The sequence below is a fragment of the Eremomyces bilateralis genome, assembly GCF_010015585.1.
Source record: "Eremomyces bilateralis CBS 781.70 unplaced genomic scaffold P152scaffold_1, whole genome shotgun sequence".
NCBI classification, from domain to species: Eukaryota; Fungi; Ascomycota; class Dothideomycetes; order Eremomycetales; family Eremomycetaceae; genus Eremomyces; species Eremomyces bilateralis.
In genome coordinates, this window is record NW_022985067.1 from 634,186 (window position 1) to 650,858 (window position 16,673).

At 50.6% G+C, this 16,673-nt stretch overlaps 7 protein-coding genes across 7 annotated transcripts; 3 read left to right on the forward strand and 4 right to left on the reverse strand.

Moving 5' to 3' along the window:
• Window positions 1–79: 79 nt before the first annotated feature.
• On the reverse strand, window positions 80–511 carry P152DRAFT_374885 (acyl-CoA N-acyltransferase; the record flags this gene model as incomplete). Its single annotated transcript, XM_033675590.1, has 1 exon — window positions 80–511. A coding segment is annotated over one exon (432 nt), but the record flags the coding sequence as incomplete, so codon positions are not given.
• Window positions 512–868: 357 nt separating this feature from the next.
• On the forward strand, window positions 869–1,701 carry P152DRAFT_6126 (uncharacterized protein). The gene is made up of 5 exons (XM_033683113.1): window positions 869–1,086; window positions 1,136–1,193; window positions 1,251–1,333; window positions 1,391–1,414; window positions 1,484–1,701. Exons 1-5 carry the CDS (start codon window positions 937–939, stop codon window positions 1,538–1,540), a joined length of 372 nt encoding a protein of 123 aa, XP_033538650.1. The 5' UTR covers window positions 869–936; the 3' UTR covers window positions 1,541–1,701.
• A 1,223-nt stretch (window positions 1,702–2,924) lies between these two features.
• On the reverse strand, window positions 2,925–3,322 carry P152DRAFT_6147 (uncharacterized protein). The gene has a single exon (XM_033683114.1). It carries the CDS (start codon window positions 3,283–3,285, stop codon window positions 3,034–3,036), a length of 252 nt encoding a protein of 83 aa, XP_033538651.1. The 5' UTR covers window positions 3,286–3,322; the 3' UTR covers window positions 2,925–3,033.
• Window positions 3,323–3,605: 283 nt separating this feature from the next.
• P152DRAFT_426506 (putative O-methyltransferase) lies at window positions 3,606–5,040 on the forward strand. The gene is made up of 2 exons (XM_033677269.1): window positions 3,606–4,586; window positions 4,636–5,040. Exons 1-2 carry the CDS (start codon window positions 4,064–4,066, stop codon window positions 4,836–4,838), a joined length of 726 nt encoding a protein of 241 aa, XP_033538652.1. The 5' UTR covers window positions 3,606–4,063; the 3' UTR covers window positions 4,839–5,040.
• Window positions 5,041–7,191: 2,151 nt separating this feature from the next.
• P152DRAFT_445174 (FolC bifunctional protein) lies at window positions 7,192–8,829 on the reverse strand (the record flags this gene model as incomplete). The annotated part of the gene is made up of 3 exons (XM_033677836.1): window positions 7,192–8,559; window positions 8,615–8,746; window positions 8,812–8,829. The coding sequence occupies 3 exons, from the start codon at window positions 8,827–8,829 to the stop codon at window positions 7,192–7,194; spliced, it is 1,518 nt and encodes a 505-aa protein (XP_033538653.1).
• A 498-nt stretch (window positions 8,830–9,327) lies between these two features.
• Window positions 9,328–11,560, forward strand: P152DRAFT_453635 (cytochrome P450). Its single transcript, XM_033678416.1, has 3 exons — window positions 9,328–9,905; window positions 9,959–10,767; window positions 10,820–11,560. The coding sequence occupies exons 1-3, from the start codon at window positions 9,696–9,698 to the stop codon at window positions 11,445–11,447; spliced, it is 1,647 nt and encodes a 548-aa protein (XP_033538654.1). The 5' UTR covers window positions 9,328–9,695; the 3' UTR covers window positions 11,448–11,560.
• Window positions 11,561–11,630: 70 nt separating this feature from the next.
• Window positions 11,631–13,845, reverse strand: P152DRAFT_6182 (Clavaminate synthase-like protein). Its single transcript, XM_033683117.1, has 3 exons — window positions 13,600–13,845; window positions 12,377–13,312; window positions 11,631–12,319 (listed from the first exon to the last, which is right to left on the reverse strand). The coding sequence occupies exons 1-3, from the start codon at window positions 13,679–13,681 to the stop codon at window positions 11,910–11,912; spliced, it is 1,428 nt and encodes a 475-aa protein (XP_033538655.1). The 5' UTR covers window positions 13,682–13,845; the 3' UTR covers window positions 11,631–11,909.
• Window positions 13,846–16,673: the final 2,828 nt, after the last annotated feature.

The window sequence follows — 16,673 nt, forward strand, 5'->3', positions numbered from 1 at the left end:
ATCTCAATCGCCGAGTAACGCCGCCACCAGCCCTGCTCGCCAACACCTCTCTCTTCATCTCCGCTATCTCTTCCGCGGATGGGCTAACCTCATCCACCGCGTACCCCTCCCGGTCATAGAACCTTCGTCCCCCTTCATTTTCCTCAAACACCGTCAACATGACCTTCCGCGCCCCGATCCTCGCTGCGATCCCTTCCGCCACCCGCATTAACCGCTTCCCCAGCCCCTTCGACTGACACGATGGGTCCACATGCACCTCGTACACATAGAGCGCAATGAACGGCGCCGTCGTCTGCGGAGATTGTTCCTCGACCGGGAGAAACGACAGGAACGCGATCGCATCGGTCGAGTCCAGCGACTCTGGCCGCACAAGTAGGTATCTCATGCCGTTCTTCCGCATTTCCGCTCGTTTCGCCCGTGGGCGCCAGCCGAACACGGAGGTTTTGTAAACCTCGGAAGAGGTGAGCTCGACGAGGCGGAAACAGCGCGCGAAGTCGGGTTTGCTGATAGTGTTCCATGACGAATGGTCGAGGGAATCGATACCCTCGGCGGGCAGATATTTTTCCCAGAAGTCGTCGTCAGGAAGCGCATTTAATTGCTGGAGTTGGTGCTCTACTTCGTTGGCCATTCTAGGTTACAAGTATGAATAGATATTTGACCGGCTCAGCGAAGACACTTTAGCTGATTGAGAGTTGGTAGATCGTCATTATTGGCCTGTACATGTATTTAAATAAATGATTTCGCAGATTTTTGTTCTGGCTCGATCTGTGACGCGATCAAACGCGTCGTTACTACGCGAGTCATGTAACTAGAATCGTGAGGAGAACGTTTAGTTAGTTAACTTCATTTGCTGTTCTTCCCTTCCCAAATACATTCAACTAACAGAAATCAACTTTGTCACCATATCCATACACATTTCTGCATAGTGTCGATGCCATGATCAGATCGTGTGGTCGCCCTAGAAATGTGCGGTCATTCCACACCAGTTGCTCGAGATTCCGATCGCCTATAAGGCAGTTCGCGAGCGATGCAACCAGTCGGGATACCGGTGGACGAAAAGGAGTCCGGCTCCCAACACTTGATGAGGCACGCGATCTGATCTCAAACTCAAAGGCAGCGGCTGACTGTATTGTAGTGGATACAGAGGGAACGTGCTATTTCACTCTGGAGAGATATTGTGAGAGCGATAAACGGTATGTGCCTCTTGGTGTCAGGAGTATCTCGAATATAAGATGCTAAGGTTGTCTTAGAGGTTCCATCGAAATCGACTAGACAAGAACTACGTGAATTTGCTAGAGGCGAATTCGAGCGCCATAGATATGTCACGGATATTGTAATGTCCCCAGGCGTTATTCATTCTTTGACCTTACTGACCTGCATGGACAATTAGGGACATATTAGGTACTTGATATCTGTAAGTATTGGGGTTTTGGACTTTCTCGGTTGCTATCATGCATGATACGGAATTGACTGACCGACCTAGACCGGGAAAACGGAGTTTGATCATATGAAACGTTACGTCGAAGAGCAGGCTCGATGACGCTGAGTATAAATATGAGCCATCCGCAGGTGGAATCCTCGCTTTGCGACCTGCCCGAAGTCAGTTATATCAAATTCACGCTGTCGCTTTTAAGGAACGAAAGACCGTTCTTTCAAGCGGTAGAGAGCAATGCCAATCCCCTTGGAAAACCGATGGCAAAAGATCGGAAAGGCGCCGCAGGACGGAACTGGGCGTAGAGCCCACCCCACGCCTTCGGCGATTTGAGAGGAGGATGCCGCACAAGCCCTGGTACTCTGTGGTCTGGCGCAGCGCATAAAATTCGGTACGGACCACAGGACGAGAAGAGCAAATCCGCTGGTGATGCCTGTGGTCGTTCACGATTTGACTCGTTTCAAGGCCGAGCTAGGGAGCGTAGGTACGGCCCCAGGATTGCGCCGATGGACTACTTGGCTATCGCCACCACATCAAGAACACACCACCGTGGCAGCGTCGAGGAATCCGCCGGCTAGAAAATCCTGCGTCTTGTTCGGCTTGGGTTACTATAGCTCATGCTTCATACCGAAAGGTGCGGTGGGTCGATGCAAGCGGCGCCCGCAGCCATACGGTGATGTTAGGCAACATATCTCTAATGCTGCTGCGAAGTGGGAGCTACTCTCGTCAGCTTATGCATGTGGATCATATTAGGTTCCTCTATCACCAGCGGAAACGAAGTTGGGCTTGATGTGACTTCGGGAAACCGGAATCGCAGCACGGCGGGCAGGCGAGGACGGCCAGCTTGACAGCCGAAATATGAACTACTGCGAACGAATAGAATTATTCAATCCTTGCGTTAAGCTTCATTTTTCGGCCCCTCGCGGTATCACTCGTTCCATACTCCAACAGCTCCTCATTGAGGTCGAACAGTTTGTCTACCAGGTTTTTATCACAGCCATCATCCGCTTCCTTGCAAGTGATTCATACTTTCAATATGCTTGACCCAGTCTGCATACCGGGATGCTAAGCATGAACGGCACGAACCTCGTTTCCAGAACAGGTCTGGCAGGGTGCCACATCTCTCGAACACATTCAAGATCGATACCGCAGCGAAGTCTGAAAGACAACGCTCCAATCCCGGCTGTTGTTCCTTGCCCTCACTATACAGAGTCCAGCCGTCCCAACTGGGGTGCTCAGTGGCGATGCCGACTACCCTGCAAGACGGCCCTCTTGACCGTATGATGCGACTGGAAGTTGGAAAGCTGGATTCATGGAGCACCCTGACCATCGGGCAGCACCGCTACTAAGAGAGCCACCATATCTAGATTTTCGCCGTTCTCAAACGCCTCATCGCGGGGAACGAAGTAGTAGTGGTTGTATCCTGACCCGAAGACGGTCATGTTTCTACCAGCAACAGCACTGGAGGCGTTTGGAGCCTCATACCAAAACTGCGAAGTGACCGTGACGACCGCCGCTTGCCGCTGAGTTAGCTGAAAGCTAAGATACGCCTGAAACAGTGGCAAGTCATTAAATAAGGTATCCATGTGATGGCTCAATCGTCAGTACGCTGCGTGGGCAAAATACTGGGGTTGCTGTGACTGACAGCAGTGTAAGATTTGATAGAGAAGAGACCACAGGTTCTGGTCATAGTCCACGCTGATATGTTTGGAATGCCGTTCAGAGTCCCTCGAGACAAGGCCTAGTAGGGCGAATACTTTATCGTGCGGAATCATACAACCCAGCTTGCTGAAATTGCCGAAGATGGACTCAAAGTCCTTCAATGCACCTCCGTACCATTGATTCTTCAACATCGAGATCCAAGGCCAGTGGAGATCAGTCAAGTCTTTCTCATCGATCTTGGTGTTGGTGGTCACATGGCGATATCCAACGTCATGGATATGGTCTTCCTTAATAGGGGATTATAGAAACTGACGCTTCATATACCATAACTAAGTCAGAATGTCGCCAAGAAACGTGGACTATCTGCCCCGGCAGACTTTGGATTAACTGGGACATATAATGGATTTCGCGGTTGGCTACGCACGTGCTTAGAACAACTGAAGCTTGCGGCCTTCTACAAGGTAGTTCGTTGCTAACTTCGATATTCAGGCACAACTGAAATGACTCTAAACCCCAGAATTGAGAGCTGGATTACTCCGTACCTACCTTCAAATCCCAAACATTTAATAACCCCAGCCGGCCGGGAGACGTCTAACGCACTTCACGTGATCTCGGCCTCACCAATGACCCTGTCTGAAGGTGTCAGAGATCAGGATTTCAGGATATCTCTGTTTTTCGCCAGTTGCCGGTTTCGTACCCGTTACCCTCGTGTATGGCTTGTTTTGGTGGACCAGACCCCGTATTTGCCGTATTCTCCCCCACGGAACCGTGTCTCGCATCCTATAGTGTAACAGACCCCTCGTTCTTTGCCTATTGAGGAAGTCATGGCCTACGTGGCCATGATCTGTATACAGAATATAAGATGGGCGTTTTCGTGGTTTTCACGCTCACCAGGCCCAGAAGGAGCTTTTTAGCTGAGCCAGCGCATTCATCTTCTTTGCATACACAGTCGGCTAAGGAAAAACAATCATGGCAGCACCCTCATCACCATCACCAGTCCGCGCCTCCCCAAAAGTCATCGACTTACTCACTCGACTGCACAAACAATCCATAGACCAAGATCCTGAAGTCAACGCGACCCTAAATTCAGCCATCGAACTCCGCAAACATGATCCCACCGAACTCCACAAACATGATCCCATCGAATCCACTCGCGAGCTTAACGAGCTGATGCTGGATAAGTTCGTCGCGTTGGATCAAGACAAATGCGAATTTTTGTACCAACTCGTTCTCGCTACCGGAGCCAAGCATGTTGTTGAAGCCGGGACGAGCTTCGGCGTGAGCACTATCTACCTAGCGCTCGCTATATCTGAGAACTCGAAGGAGGGAAAGGTTATTGCAACGGAAAAGGAGGCTAGCAAGGCGGCAAGGGCGAGGGAGCATTGGAGGGAGGCTGGGGAGGAGGTTGAGAAGTATATTGAGCTTAGGGAGGGTGATTTATTGGAAACGTTGAAGAGTGGTCTTGAGAAGGTAGACCTTCTACTGCTGGATAGTGAGTCATCTCCATCATGGCACGATCGCGGCTAATGTGGCGTCATCAGTTTGGACTCCCCTGGTGCTGCCGACGCTGAAGACTGTGCAAAGTTGTTTAACGCCAGGTGCGGTGATTGTGGCCGACAACACTATCTCTTCTGCGGCCGGATACGCGGACTTCTTGAGTTATGTTCGCGATCCGGCAGGGCCGTTTAGAAACCTAACTCTACCATACACGAATGGTTTGGAAGTTATTGTGTATAGGCCATAAACCCTCTACCACGTCAGTCTAGCCAGTAGAATTGAAAGCACGAATCTCATCCTCTGAGATGTAGAATAGGTATTTGTACGGCTCTAGGGTATCCGCTGGCTATGAGTCTAAGTACTGGAGAGTGGTGAAATATACCTAGTTAACTTAACTTAACTTAGTTAACTAATTACTATTTAAGACTAAATCTCCATTTCACAAACCCACAGACTTCAATGGCATGCTTTCTACCTTTACCAACGCCCAACGCTGATCAAAATGCAGTTCATATTTTATCTAAAACTTCGGGGAGAGGATTGCCGGCATTCGTTTTCGCATTTTGAATTGTGTCAGGTCAGTCCTTTTAGTCCTAAATTCGTATACTGCGAGGGCTGCTATGATCAGATTGTAGACCATGGACACCGTCCGTAGATGCAGTAGGGACAAGTTTTACAATATGTTGTTAAATCCTCTCCGCCGAGGGAAATCTTCTTACAACCAAGACATGAGCAAGCAGTGTAAAGGCCCAGATGCTCGTTCCATTCCATCCGGGGACATTTAGAGACGTCGCAGCTCAACCGATGACTCTCAAATTCAGAGTAGCTCTCCCAAAACACGAAGCATCGCGAACATCGATAAGTACTGCTGACTTGAAGATGCGAGTCGTTGCCTCTGATGGAAACCCGCTTTATACAATTATGACAAAATTCAGAAGTGCAGCTGCTGCACCCGCGATGTATCCTCCTGTCATCGACCGGCATCAATCCATAGAGTGAGGGGCGTCTCGGAGAAGCAAGTCAATAGGAAGTCGAACAGGTTGCGGCGAACTGTGGAGCTCTTTTGATTTACACGTATCTCGAGGCTCGCCGTTGAAGGGCCTCACACGTAAGAACCGGCGATGTATTTGCCTTCTTTCTTCTTGATCAATGTGTTGAATAGCTCCAATTAATTGTTCGCCCTATTTGGATAGGCAATAAACGTAATAGTCGGGAGTCGTCACTAGATTTGAGTGGAGCATACTCGAGCGTCGTACTGGCCATCTTGATAGCCCGGAGACGCTCATTATTCTAGCCTAATGCCAGACCTGGATATTTCCGGGTACAGGAATAAATATAATCGCATCTTACAAGCCGTCATGTCAAGAGAGGGGTCCTAAAGCCCCGAGTTTTACAGACGCGAGGATATCGTCACAGATACAGTGTACACAGTCACTTCTTCATACTTTACACGGGATGTTATCGGGGCAAGTCGATCACCTGTGTAGTACATTGCCGCCATCATGCCCCTAACGAAGTGCCTGAAACAGTTGCGAGAGGAGTCATACCTGGCCTTGAACTGGTGAGGATGACTGAACATCATATTGGGAAATTTAGGTACCAGCAAGGTATTTAGCCATAGCCTCCTCGATTAGACCATTTTACCGTAGCGTCTCCAAAATAGAAGCATCTACTCTGTACTTTTGAAGCCTCAAGCCCACTTGTTCGATGTCTGTAACTGACGACCATCAGCTTCAAGGTGGCTTCACTCATTCAAGCAAACCCAACACCAAATATCAATTCAACCATTCCCTAGGCATGTGAGTTCGACTCGGAAGCCAGTAAGACTTTGGACTATCGTTCCAAGAAATTTTCAACTTTTGTCAGACGAGGGATGCTGTTTTCGGGTGAGGGGGAGGATCACTATGAGTATAAGTGTTACAACTGGGATCCTGACGTATAGGATGGGGGTTTGAATTCTATTCTAGATATACAGTGATACTAATGCTCTCTAGACTACAAGTATTAATACATCAGCGATAGCCTGCGCAAACAGTACGTCACGTTCTGATCCATTGCTCAATACACGAACAGGCTCGGCTAGAGCTATTCGCACGGATCCAAACACAGGACCTGCTAGAAATCCTCTCCAACCCAGCGAGTGCAATAGCGGCGGCCCGCTGGATAGTCGCACGCAACCTACTCCTACAATTCCAGTTCGCTAGCAAGATCGAAGAGGAGGACCGTTCCGGGTTCGCACCGTTCCAAGAGATTAGAGACGAATAGGGGGAAGGGAGAAGAATGGGATACGCCTGCGTAATACAGGTGGTTCGCAAGATATCCGCGAGAGCGGAAGCAGTGGTTCCCAGCAGTGAACAACAATTGAGGATAAAAATAGGGCTAAAGCGGGTAATCCGCCGTAGCGCCAGCGTGGTTTTCTAAAACGATTTCCCTACGGGGTTTTTTGTCCTCCATAGTAGCGACACAGCCTGCATGGACAAGATAGGACCGTATCAGGCGTTAAATAGACCAATAATAATAATAATAATAATAATAATAATACACCAGCGAAATACTTGGCTCGTTGATTCATCACATATCAACAAGCTCAATAAGCATGATTATTGTGTACCGGCACTCTCGATAACTTCTAAGAATCCTCCCACAAGGTGCAAGCTGCCTGTCACCAACACCTTTGCTTCCGTCTTCCCTGCAATTTCCCTCGCTTTCCCGACCGCCGCTTCAATACTGGGGAATATAGAAATCTCGGACGTCCCGTCCAGCTGCTTCCACACCTCCGCGAGCTGTTTCTGGACGGTCAACTCGGTGACCTGAGTGGCAGAAGCGTTGAGCGAGGCGAGGTCGGGCTTGTAGCCACTGTGGGAGGTCACATTGGTCGTGAAAATGACGTGGGTGAATGGACTTCTCGTGTTGAGTTTCGCATGCAGGGTGGTATGAAGAGCCGGTAGGAGGGTGTTCGGATCCCGAGTTTGCTGGTTGAAAAGGAGAATACGCGGTGGAATAGAAGCAGAGCTATTGCCACCATCCGTTGAGGAGGCTTCCTGTACTTGAGAAGCAAACCAAGTTGCCGCGACTCCAATGCTGTCCAGTGTATGTCCACCGTCGATATGCCATTTGATCTCCGATAGGGCTGGGTCGTCTTGCCGAATCTCACAACGGCCAGGCCATTTTACCGTCTCCAAGCCTCTCTGGAACCCCAATGGGAGCGATCCTGTGGTGAGGTCTTCTGTTGACGGCACCGTAGCAATGCCTGTTGATCTGAGATACTCTCCAGCCACGGCGACAGCGAGACTCGCGTTGCTCTTCTGGAAATCAGCGGCGAGTCCGAGTTTTAACGTCTCGACCTGCGGATGCCTCTGCACCACGGATAATGGGATGCCCTTCTCATCTGCCCGCTTCCTCAACACTCCCACCGCTGCTTCCGGTTGTGGGGAGGTGAACGCTAGCACACCAGGCTTGAAGATCCCAGATTTATGCCATGCGATCTCCTCGATCGTTCCGCCGAGCAAATGGACATGATCAATCCCGAGGCTCGTCACCGCGGTCGCGGCCGGAGAAACAATGATGTTGGTGCTGTCGTACTCCCCACCAATCCCGCACTCGATGACCGCGGTATCCACACCTTCGGATAAGAAGGTGTGGAAGGCCATGAGCGTGAGGTAGCGAAAATAGACCGGCTTTGCTCTTTCTTTCAGTCGCTTTGGCGGCCCCATCTTCTTCTCTGCTTCCTCGAGACGATCCCATACTTCAAAGAAATATTGTGCAAAGAGCGGTTCGGAGATGGGCTCATTGTTGATCTGGATTCGCTCGCGGACGGATCGGAGGTGGGGAGAGGTATATAATCCAACTTTGAGTGGCCGAGACGAGACCTGGTATTGCGTGAGGATGGACGAGACGAAGGCGCTTGTTGAGCCTTTTCCCTTCGTTCCGCTGATATGAATCGGTTTCAATCGATTGAACTCCGATGGCTATTTGGGGTTGTCAGCCCTATATTCCTTCATCCAAGGCCTGGGAGCCGCACACCTCATATCCCACCCTCCGCGACCAGTCGATCATCTCCGGGATCGCTTGCTGGTTGAGCTGGAGTCCATCCTGGCGAAACTTCTCCAAGACCTGGAAATTTGTCTGCAGTGTGTTCAACGCGGCCACGGCTGCCTATGCAACTACATCGTTAGCCGAGGGACTCCAAAACTTAGGGTTTCGAGATGGCGATGACGGACACTGTAGTCTCGTGCCATGGTGGCGTATGTGCGGTACGCGTGGTATTTTCTCGGCGGTAGGATAGGTGTATGACGCGCAAGCGTTGCCAATTTAAAAGGAATGGCTATTCGCATTGGTGGACAGGCCCAGGACGCGAATGATGCCGACGTTCATGTGAAGCGAAATGGATGGTTGAAAAGTCCACTAGCTGCCGGTTCTGAATTGAGGATGAAACAGGAGCTCTGGAGTCTGGAGTATGGAGGGATGTATTCCGTACCAAACCTTCGATAATAATCTCGATATGTAATAATAGTACCAAGGTGTCACGAGCTAAGTCCTAGTGAATCCGAACATCGGAATTCAGATCCCCCACAGGGGCCTCCAGTATCAGCTGTCGACTACCAGTACCACCATCTATCACCAAGCGATCGCGGGCAGAGTACTCCAGCCTCTGATCTTGCGGGGAAACATGTGGCTTATTCTTCGTCTCCAGTTATCAAGACGAATGACGAAACAAGTCTCAACTCTGGGGATACCCTTGCTATTTACTCGAATCCTATCACATTGTATATTCGTATTGCTCGGAAAACAGTGAAAGCATCAGCATACTACGTAGGCCTGTATGATACTAGATGGAGATTCCTGGTATCGCCGAGGTTTCATATGCGATGCCCGCCCGCTCGCCATGCCTTTCACATGGAGCACGGAGAGTTGGCACTCAACCTCCTCCGTTCGAGTTTAGTTATTTCAAAAGCCTCAAGTCCCGTTGGGTGACCATGATATAATCGAGATTTATACTGGTGGCCCTCTGTGTCCATTTCGTCTCGCTGTCTGAGCCCGTTGTTAAGAGGCTAAGCTAAAAGAAGATTCCCCTTGACCACCAGTTACCACCATCGCCGCCATAATGGCGTCTGGAAAGCTTCCATTGTTAATTGGGTCATCCCTAATCGAGTCTCTTGCTATTATTACGTTTCTCCCTCAATATCTCCCTGCAAACCCGCTAGTATGGACATTGTCACGAGTCTTGGCTGTGAATAGTGGGATTCTACTGGTTTACTTGATATTCATATATCCATTCTATATCAGCCCCTTGCGCCATCTTCCGTCGCCTGGTGTAAGTTGAACACGTATAAATCCATGGCTAGTTCTCGAAATTGACACTATTAGAATGGAATTCCGATTATAGGGCTAGGGGCGGCCATGTTCAAGCGACCCCCAGGGCAAGACTTCTTGAACTGGGTCACCAACGTCCCGAACGATGGCCTCATCCTCTTCCGTGGCCTCTTTCACAGGAACATTCTCCTCCTGACGAACCCAAGGACGATTGGAGAAGTCCTGGTGACCAAGTCCTACGAGTTCCAAAAGCCAACCAAGGTCCGGAACTTTCTCCGTCGCATCTTGGGCGATGGATTGATCATCGTGGAAGGCGATGAGCACCGATTCCAGCGCAAGCACATCATGCCTGTCTTTAGCTTCCGAAATATCAAGGAGTTGTACCCCATGATATGGGGCAAATCTGTTGCTCTGACTCAAGCTCTCAAGGCGGAACTCGAGCATGGCAAATCGGCTTCCACGGGTGAGCTGGAGCTCAACCACTGGGCGAACAATGTTACCATGGACATTATTGGTGTTGCCGGCCTTGGGCGCGATTTCAATGCGCTGAAGAACTCCGATGACCCCCTGATCCAGAACTACGAGGAGATTCTCGAGCCCACGGCCGAGAAGGTTGCGTTCTTCGCCTGCCAGATCATTCTACCACAATGGTTCATTGAGATGCTCCCGTGGGGGTTGAACGAGCGGGTGAAGGTGACAACCACTAATCTCACCAACATCTGCCTGCAGCTGGTCCGCGACAAGCGTGAAGCCATCAAAATGGGGGGAGAGGAACACTTCGATATCTTATCCATTCTCATCAAATCCGACAATTTCTCGGACAAGCAGCTCGTTGACCAACTTCTGACCTTCCTCGCCGCTGGGTAAGCCTCTGCCAGGCTCTAACCATCTTCATTATGCTGATTATGTTGACAGCCACGAAACCACCTCCTCCACTTTCACTTGGACTGCATTTCTCCTTGCCAAGTACCCCCACATCCAAACCAGGCTCCGCGAAGAAGTGCGCGCCTATCTCCCAGCTGACCCCTCCAACGAGCCGAACCTGGCTCAAATCCTCGAGTCCATGCCCTTGCTCAACGGTGTGTGCAACGAAACCCTCCGCCTGTACCCAACCGTCCCCATTACTGTCCGCGCCGCCGTGCGCGACACCACGGTCATGGACCTGCCGGTCCCCAAAGACACCGAGCTCGTCCTCTGCCCCTGGGCCGTCAACCGCTCTCCTCATCTCTGGGGTAAGAACGCCAGCGAGTTCGTACCCGAGCGATGGATCGATTTCGACGCCGGCGCGGAGAAGGAGGGGCGCCCGAACAATACGGGCGGTGCGAAGAGCAATTATGCCCAGTTGACGTTCTTGCATGGGCCGCGGAGCTGCATTGGGCAGAACTTCGCGAAGGCGGAGCTGCGGGCCTTGACTGCAGCGCTTGTTGGGGCGTTTGAATGGACGTTAGCGAACCAAAGCGAGAATGTGATCCCTGGGGGCGTTATCACGACGAAGCCGCAGAATGGCATGCATCTGAAGCTGAAGCCAATTGCAGATTGGTGAACATGGGAGACAGGGGGACGGGAATTGGAGTTTCAGGAACTGGTCTGTTTTGCTGGACACCATAGATGCCAGAGCACAATCTAGCATGATCGCGACGAATTATTGGACGTACAAATTTATCAAATATTATATTGCAATGACGCCAGGATGCTATAGAAAAGGCATAGTGAAGAACTAGGATATCTCAATTTGCCCCATCGTTCTCACAATGTGGTCCAGTGGTAACCGTGCCAAATAATCGTACCTCTCAAACCAATTCTCGTACAACCCGCTTGCTCTCAAACCAGATAAAGCAACATCCAGTACTGTTGCGTACGGTACCTCCCTATGTAAACGAATGTAGATTGCCCAGCAAATCCAAGAAGAGGCTCGCACGCCCAGCCGTGGACCCCTGAAATGGATCCCTGCCAGACTCCGCTACGTCTCTATGAACAAGATTAGCCACACACGTCGTATGGGCGTTTAAACAGCAACTTGGTTACTGAAGAACACCTCCTCTGCCTTATTCTTGACCGCATCGACAATCCTTTGCATGCCGCCCTCCGCTCCCTGCTCCTCTTTAGGCGCTGGCTTCGGCGCCGCACCTAGGGTCTTCAGCTCGGGGGTATGAAGGACTGCCATGCGGTTCTCTGCGCGGATACGCTTGGCGGTGATACGCTGCGGGTAGTTCCTCATAGACATGTTGGTGAAATGAGTGCCGTAGTGGATGCCCCTGGAGTTCTCATCGCTCTCAAACCCGGGCAGCGCCTCCAAGGTAGCCTGAAAGTTGGGCTCATGGAAGTAGGCGAAGGCGAAACGCTGGTCATTGTTGAGCCCGACCTTATGCGGAGTGGATGGGAGGTAGGAGTTGGTGATGTATTGCATCATGTCGCCTAAAACGATTGTTAGTTGTTGCTAGTTAAAAAAAATAACGAGGCGACTGGGCTTACCTGGGAAAACAGTGAAGACGTTAGGGACCGGCGGTACATATACCCAGCGGTGATCATTCTCATACGCGCCGGCGACGCTCTTCTCCCAGTTGGCGTACTTCTCGTCCTTGTACGGTGGGCGGATGAAAAGTCCTCCCACACTGTCTTGCGAAGCGATAACCAGAAGGCCATAGTCGGTGTGGGAGCCGATGCCACGGCCATCCTTCCCCTTGCCGTTGGTCTTGTCGCGGGCGGGGAAGCGCAGTACCCGAAGGTGGTGCCATCCATCTCGGGTATACTTGGTGAGTTCATTGATATCGGGCAGCTCAAGGCCACAGGCGATGAGCTGGAGGATCTTGTCACCGGAGTCGCCAAGATGGTTCATGTATGTCTTGATAGAGCTCTTCATCCTAGTATCTGGCCATGGACAAGGGCCATGGCATGGCCACTTCGCCTTCACGCGCGGGTCGGACTGAGGAAGATCCTTGGTGACGGTAAAGATTTCCGAGTAGTCGGCGATGTTGTCAGTGAGTTCTTCACCCGAGGCGATATATCCCGAGAAGCTCTGGTCATTGACACAGCTCGCCTTGCGGTCGTATGGTATGTCGAAGTAGCGCTGGGACGTCGCAAATGCCTTGTCTGCGACGCTGCGCTGGGATTCGTCCATGGATACTTGAAGGATCCCATCACGGCGCCATGCGTTGATCATGGCTTTGCCGAGAATAATGTCGCCACGGGAGCCAGTGACCTGCTGCGGGATCTCGAAAGTTTGGAAGGCTCCAGCTTTGGCTTTGTAGCCTGGAGGCATAGTCGCCTGCTTGTCCTGCATAGTTGCAAACGGCCTGGTGAACTTGGTGATGGCCTGGTAGCATTTGGCAAAATTCTTGCATTGGTAATTGCGGCATCCTGCCACAGCGGAACGAAGGGCGAGTGAGGCGAGCATTATGCTGGCGATAGCTATGCTTAGTGAGTAAGATAATTCTGGGAATAAACGAAAGTCAAGGACTGCAAACGAGTGACAAGAACAATAGAGTTTTGCAGTATCTACCAAACCACTCATTGCTCTTCCTTTGGGATGTCGATGATATAATCCAACAATGTGAGTCAAGCATCTCGAATCATAAAAGGGGCAAATAAAGGGAGAGAAAGTTATTCCAACAAGGAACAAAATTTTGCTTGAAAAATATGACTGAAGGGATAGAAAGAGGTTGTACATGTGACAATGAATGTGGATTTATACTTACTCAAAGTGGATATCAATATCAACAAGAACTCGAGCCGTCGCTGATGGGAAGTCTGCTCGGGTCCACCGAAATGACATATCATCTTGGACGTATCTCAGGGCCACCGGAGTGTAAATATATTCCCTCGAGCTGTTAATGCCGTTCTCTCCTCCAGAGGGACCGCCACCTCCTCCACTCAAACCTACCATACTTGGACTTCTTGGCCTATTCATCACAGGCTCGTATATCAGGTTATACACAAGCGTGAATAGCCGGCATTGTTGCAGTGCTCGTCGAGTGATTGAGCTCTCGGCGTATTCTCGCGTCTTAAAACACCAATGAAGATGTTCACGCGGTGAATCGGTCCGATGTGGCAGGGGATGCCATCATTTCCGTTCTTGCGTCTCCATGAACAGCTATCATGGAGGCCAACTAGATCAAACTTTTGCTCCATTTGGATAGAGCGAGCCCTAGACGTCTGGCACCGGATGCAATGCAGCCCTCCCCCCGATTGTGACGAAAAATGGACCACTGCGAGGTGCGTTGAGTAGTGATATGTTGTGTAACTGTTTTCGTAAATTCGGCCAATGACGACAATGCGACATGAGGACAATGGTGGCCTCTCCGCGGGCATCCTTTTCTCGGCCGCACATCGGTCGTTTCTTTCATTTGAATAGTCCGACGAGTCGACAGGTAGAATCGGGATGAAAAAGTAAAGATCGACAAACCCTCGCGTCTCGGACGACGCGCGCGGTTGGGCGGTTGCTCGCGCATGTAGTCGAGCGGCCGCAACATCTTTTTTGGCCTAAACAGGGCATTTCAGATCCTTCTGCGATGCATCCAATTAGGAATTCGGGATATTCAAGGAAGCGAATGCATCTACCCGAAGTTCTGTGGAAGAAACGGGCGTGATGGCGTAGATGACATATGCGCGCTCTGTACATGTGGATGCAATCCATTGGATAGCCAAATGTCTATGAAGTGACGCCTTGAAGATGTGCATTAGACTTCCGTTCTGTAAGAACCGTTGGAGCGTGGAGATAAGACTATTAGACGCCACCTGAGATAACAACATCAGTGGCGGGAAATGACGTCTGTCGCTGACGTTTGATCTGGGAACGCTCCTCGTTGACTCGGACAAGGGTAGAAGCGGAAAGATTGTAACAAGCGCTTAGGTTGATAATCGCTGAAGGAAAGGGTAGGCCGAGGAATGAGAGGAATGCCCTGATCGACCTAACAACTGCATCGTCAGTGAGCATGCATGGGGCGAACTAGAGGAACACTCTGCTTCTCCCGCCGCCCAGCGGATATCCGGATATCCCGCTTGAAGTGTTAATCACTCCCCAGGGTGAAGTGCCTGACCCCTTGCACTGGAAGAAATCCTGGTTCGAAATGCTGCATGTAAGAAATAGTCCACTGTGTAACCGGAGTGCAGACAACGCTCCCGGATGCTAGGTTTATATGTTTGCTTAACCAATCGTAATATTCTCAACGGCCACCTTCGACGCAGATCGATGTGCGCGATCATCCGTACAATCTGCTTCAGTGCGTAGATCATCGTTCGTGCTACCATGATCGTCGCTGCGCTGTACACAATAGTCGTATTTATTTGACTGAGAGTCTGAGACGGATGTTGAGGAAGGGAGCTTGCAGACAGCTGTAACGGAGTGGGGGACAGCGGCACAATCAAGCAACGGTTCCGGATCAACAAAAGCCTTCGACGCCGAACATAGCCACTCAGATTCCGAGTCTGGTCGGACCGGGCCTGGGTTGCATAGATGGGGCACCAGGGCTTTCCTGACCACTTCGACATATCAGACGACGACAATCAACTGAGCGTGTTCGCACACCAATTATATTGCCATAGTATCGAAACGGTGTTGGGATCTTGAGGGTCGCTCATATGCCTAAGTGCCGTCTAAAGATTCGTCGTCTGGATGGAGCTTGGCCCAACAGCCTTAGACACGTTGCAAGGCTTCTCTACCGTCGTCCAGAGCTCAGTCACCCTGCATATCGATGGTTCAGCAGCAGCGAGTGTGACTTCATTTGCAAGACTGCATATTCGAAGCGCGGTCAACCAGCAAGACTGCGTCGAAAGGACGTGACAGACCGTACACAAAGCCCGAGGACACCGATGTATTACAATGACATAACCGACCTATCCCAGCGATAGGCTGTCATATCAAGCCAACCAAATGAATCGATTTTTTGGCCGGACTTGACTTTGTGTAAATCAGGGAAGGTCCAGCTGACCATTAGTACTGCCTATGTAGGCTCCCGTCAGTTTAGTATCGCTAACGAGCAGCAGACTAGATTCGCAAATAGCCAGGCCCAACTCGTTTGCCTCCTTTCACATGGGAAGGAAAGTCGTCAAACAAAAATGAAGAATTCAGCATTCGTCATCGAGGCAATTGGAGTCCTTGATCTGGGCACCGTTATTTCTCAGCTGCATCCTTGTTTCTCCTTCCAGTTTTTTAATTCTGCCTGTCTTCCTTTTTCTTACCTCTTTGGATCCTTTCTATTGCTGCTTCCAAGTTTGGATCGAGGAGCTGCAGGATAAAACATCGAGACGGCAGATGCGGCCTGTTTCGGAGTCAGCTGAAGTCCGGGGCGGCGGGGCCTTTGGTTGTGATTGTTAGGCGGCTTGGAGTCTGGGATCCTTTGCTGCCCGAATCACACTTGCGTCCCGCCAATGAGTCCTAAAAATCGTCGGATTGGAAGAAATCGTAATTGGGATAGATTTTTCCCAAAGAGATTCTTGGTGACGCATTCGAGGGCTGATTCGGTATTTATACAGTGAGCACTAGCTGAGGAACTGAGCACGATGACCGTTCCTCGCGATAGAGGGTATGAGGCTGGTACCGAAAATGAGAAAGGTCCCTCGGCCACAGCCTAAAGGGGGGTGGTGAAACCTTCGAAATAAAAGTGATAACCAATATATTTCTTCACCAGCAATTTGGCTCCCCACTATCTGAACCCTCCATGCCAGATGTCCACTTCCGTGTGCTAGGTCTCCACCCTGGCATCATCCTCTGCACCACTCTTACTGCTATATTATGATCAGATAACAAGCGTACAACCTCTTGAGCTATCTC

Bases quoted from the DNA above. Each gene is read 5' to 3' on its own strand.
- P152DRAFT_6126 (XM_033683113.1), top strand. From the start codon at position 937: ATGATCAGATCGTGTGGTCGCCCTAGAAATGTGCGGTCATTCCACACC. The intron at 1,087-1,135 runs GCACGCGATCTG...ACTGTATTGTAG, and splicing joins GGCTCCCAACACTTGATGAG to TGGATACAGAGGGAACGTGC. The intron at 1,415-1,483 runs GTAAGTATTGGG...TGACCGACCTAG, and splicing joins ATATTAGGTACTTGATATCT to ACCGGGAAAACGGAGTTTGA.
- P152DRAFT_6182 (XM_033683117.1), bottom strand. From the start codon at position 13,681: ATGATATGTCATTTCGGTGGACCCGAGCAGACTTCCCATCAGCGACGG. The intron at 13,313-13,599 runs GTAAGTATAAAT...CACTAAGCATAG, and splicing joins GATATTGATATCCACTTTGA to CTATCGCCAGCATAATGCTC. The intron at 12,320-12,376 runs GTAAGCCCAGTC...CAATCGTTTTAG, and splicing joins CGTCTTCACTGTTTTCCCAG to GCGACATGATGCAATACATC.
- P152DRAFT_426506 (XM_033677269.1), top strand. From the start codon at position 4,064: ATGGCAGCACCCTCATCACCATCACCAGTCCGCGCCTCCCCAAAAGTC. The intron at 4,587-4,635 runs GTGAGTCATCTC...TGGCGTCATCAG, and splicing joins AGACCTTCTACTGCTGGATA to TTTGGACTCCCCTGGTGCTG.
- P152DRAFT_6147 (XM_033683114.1), bottom strand. From the start codon at position 3,285: ATGTTGAAGAATCAATGGTACGGAGGTGCATTGAAGGACTTTGAGTCC.
- P152DRAFT_453635 (XM_033678416.1), top strand. From the start codon at position 9,696: ATGGCGTCTGGAAAGCTTCCATTGTTAATTGGGTCATCCCTAATCGAG. The intron at 9,906-9,958 runs GTAAGTTGAACA...TGACACTATTAG, and splicing joins GCCATCTTCCGTCGCCTGGT to AATGGAATTCCGATTATAGG. The intron at 10,768-10,819 runs GTAAGCCTCTGC...TTATGTTGACAG, and splicing joins CTGACCTTCCTCGCCGCTGG to CCACGAAACCACCTCCTCCA.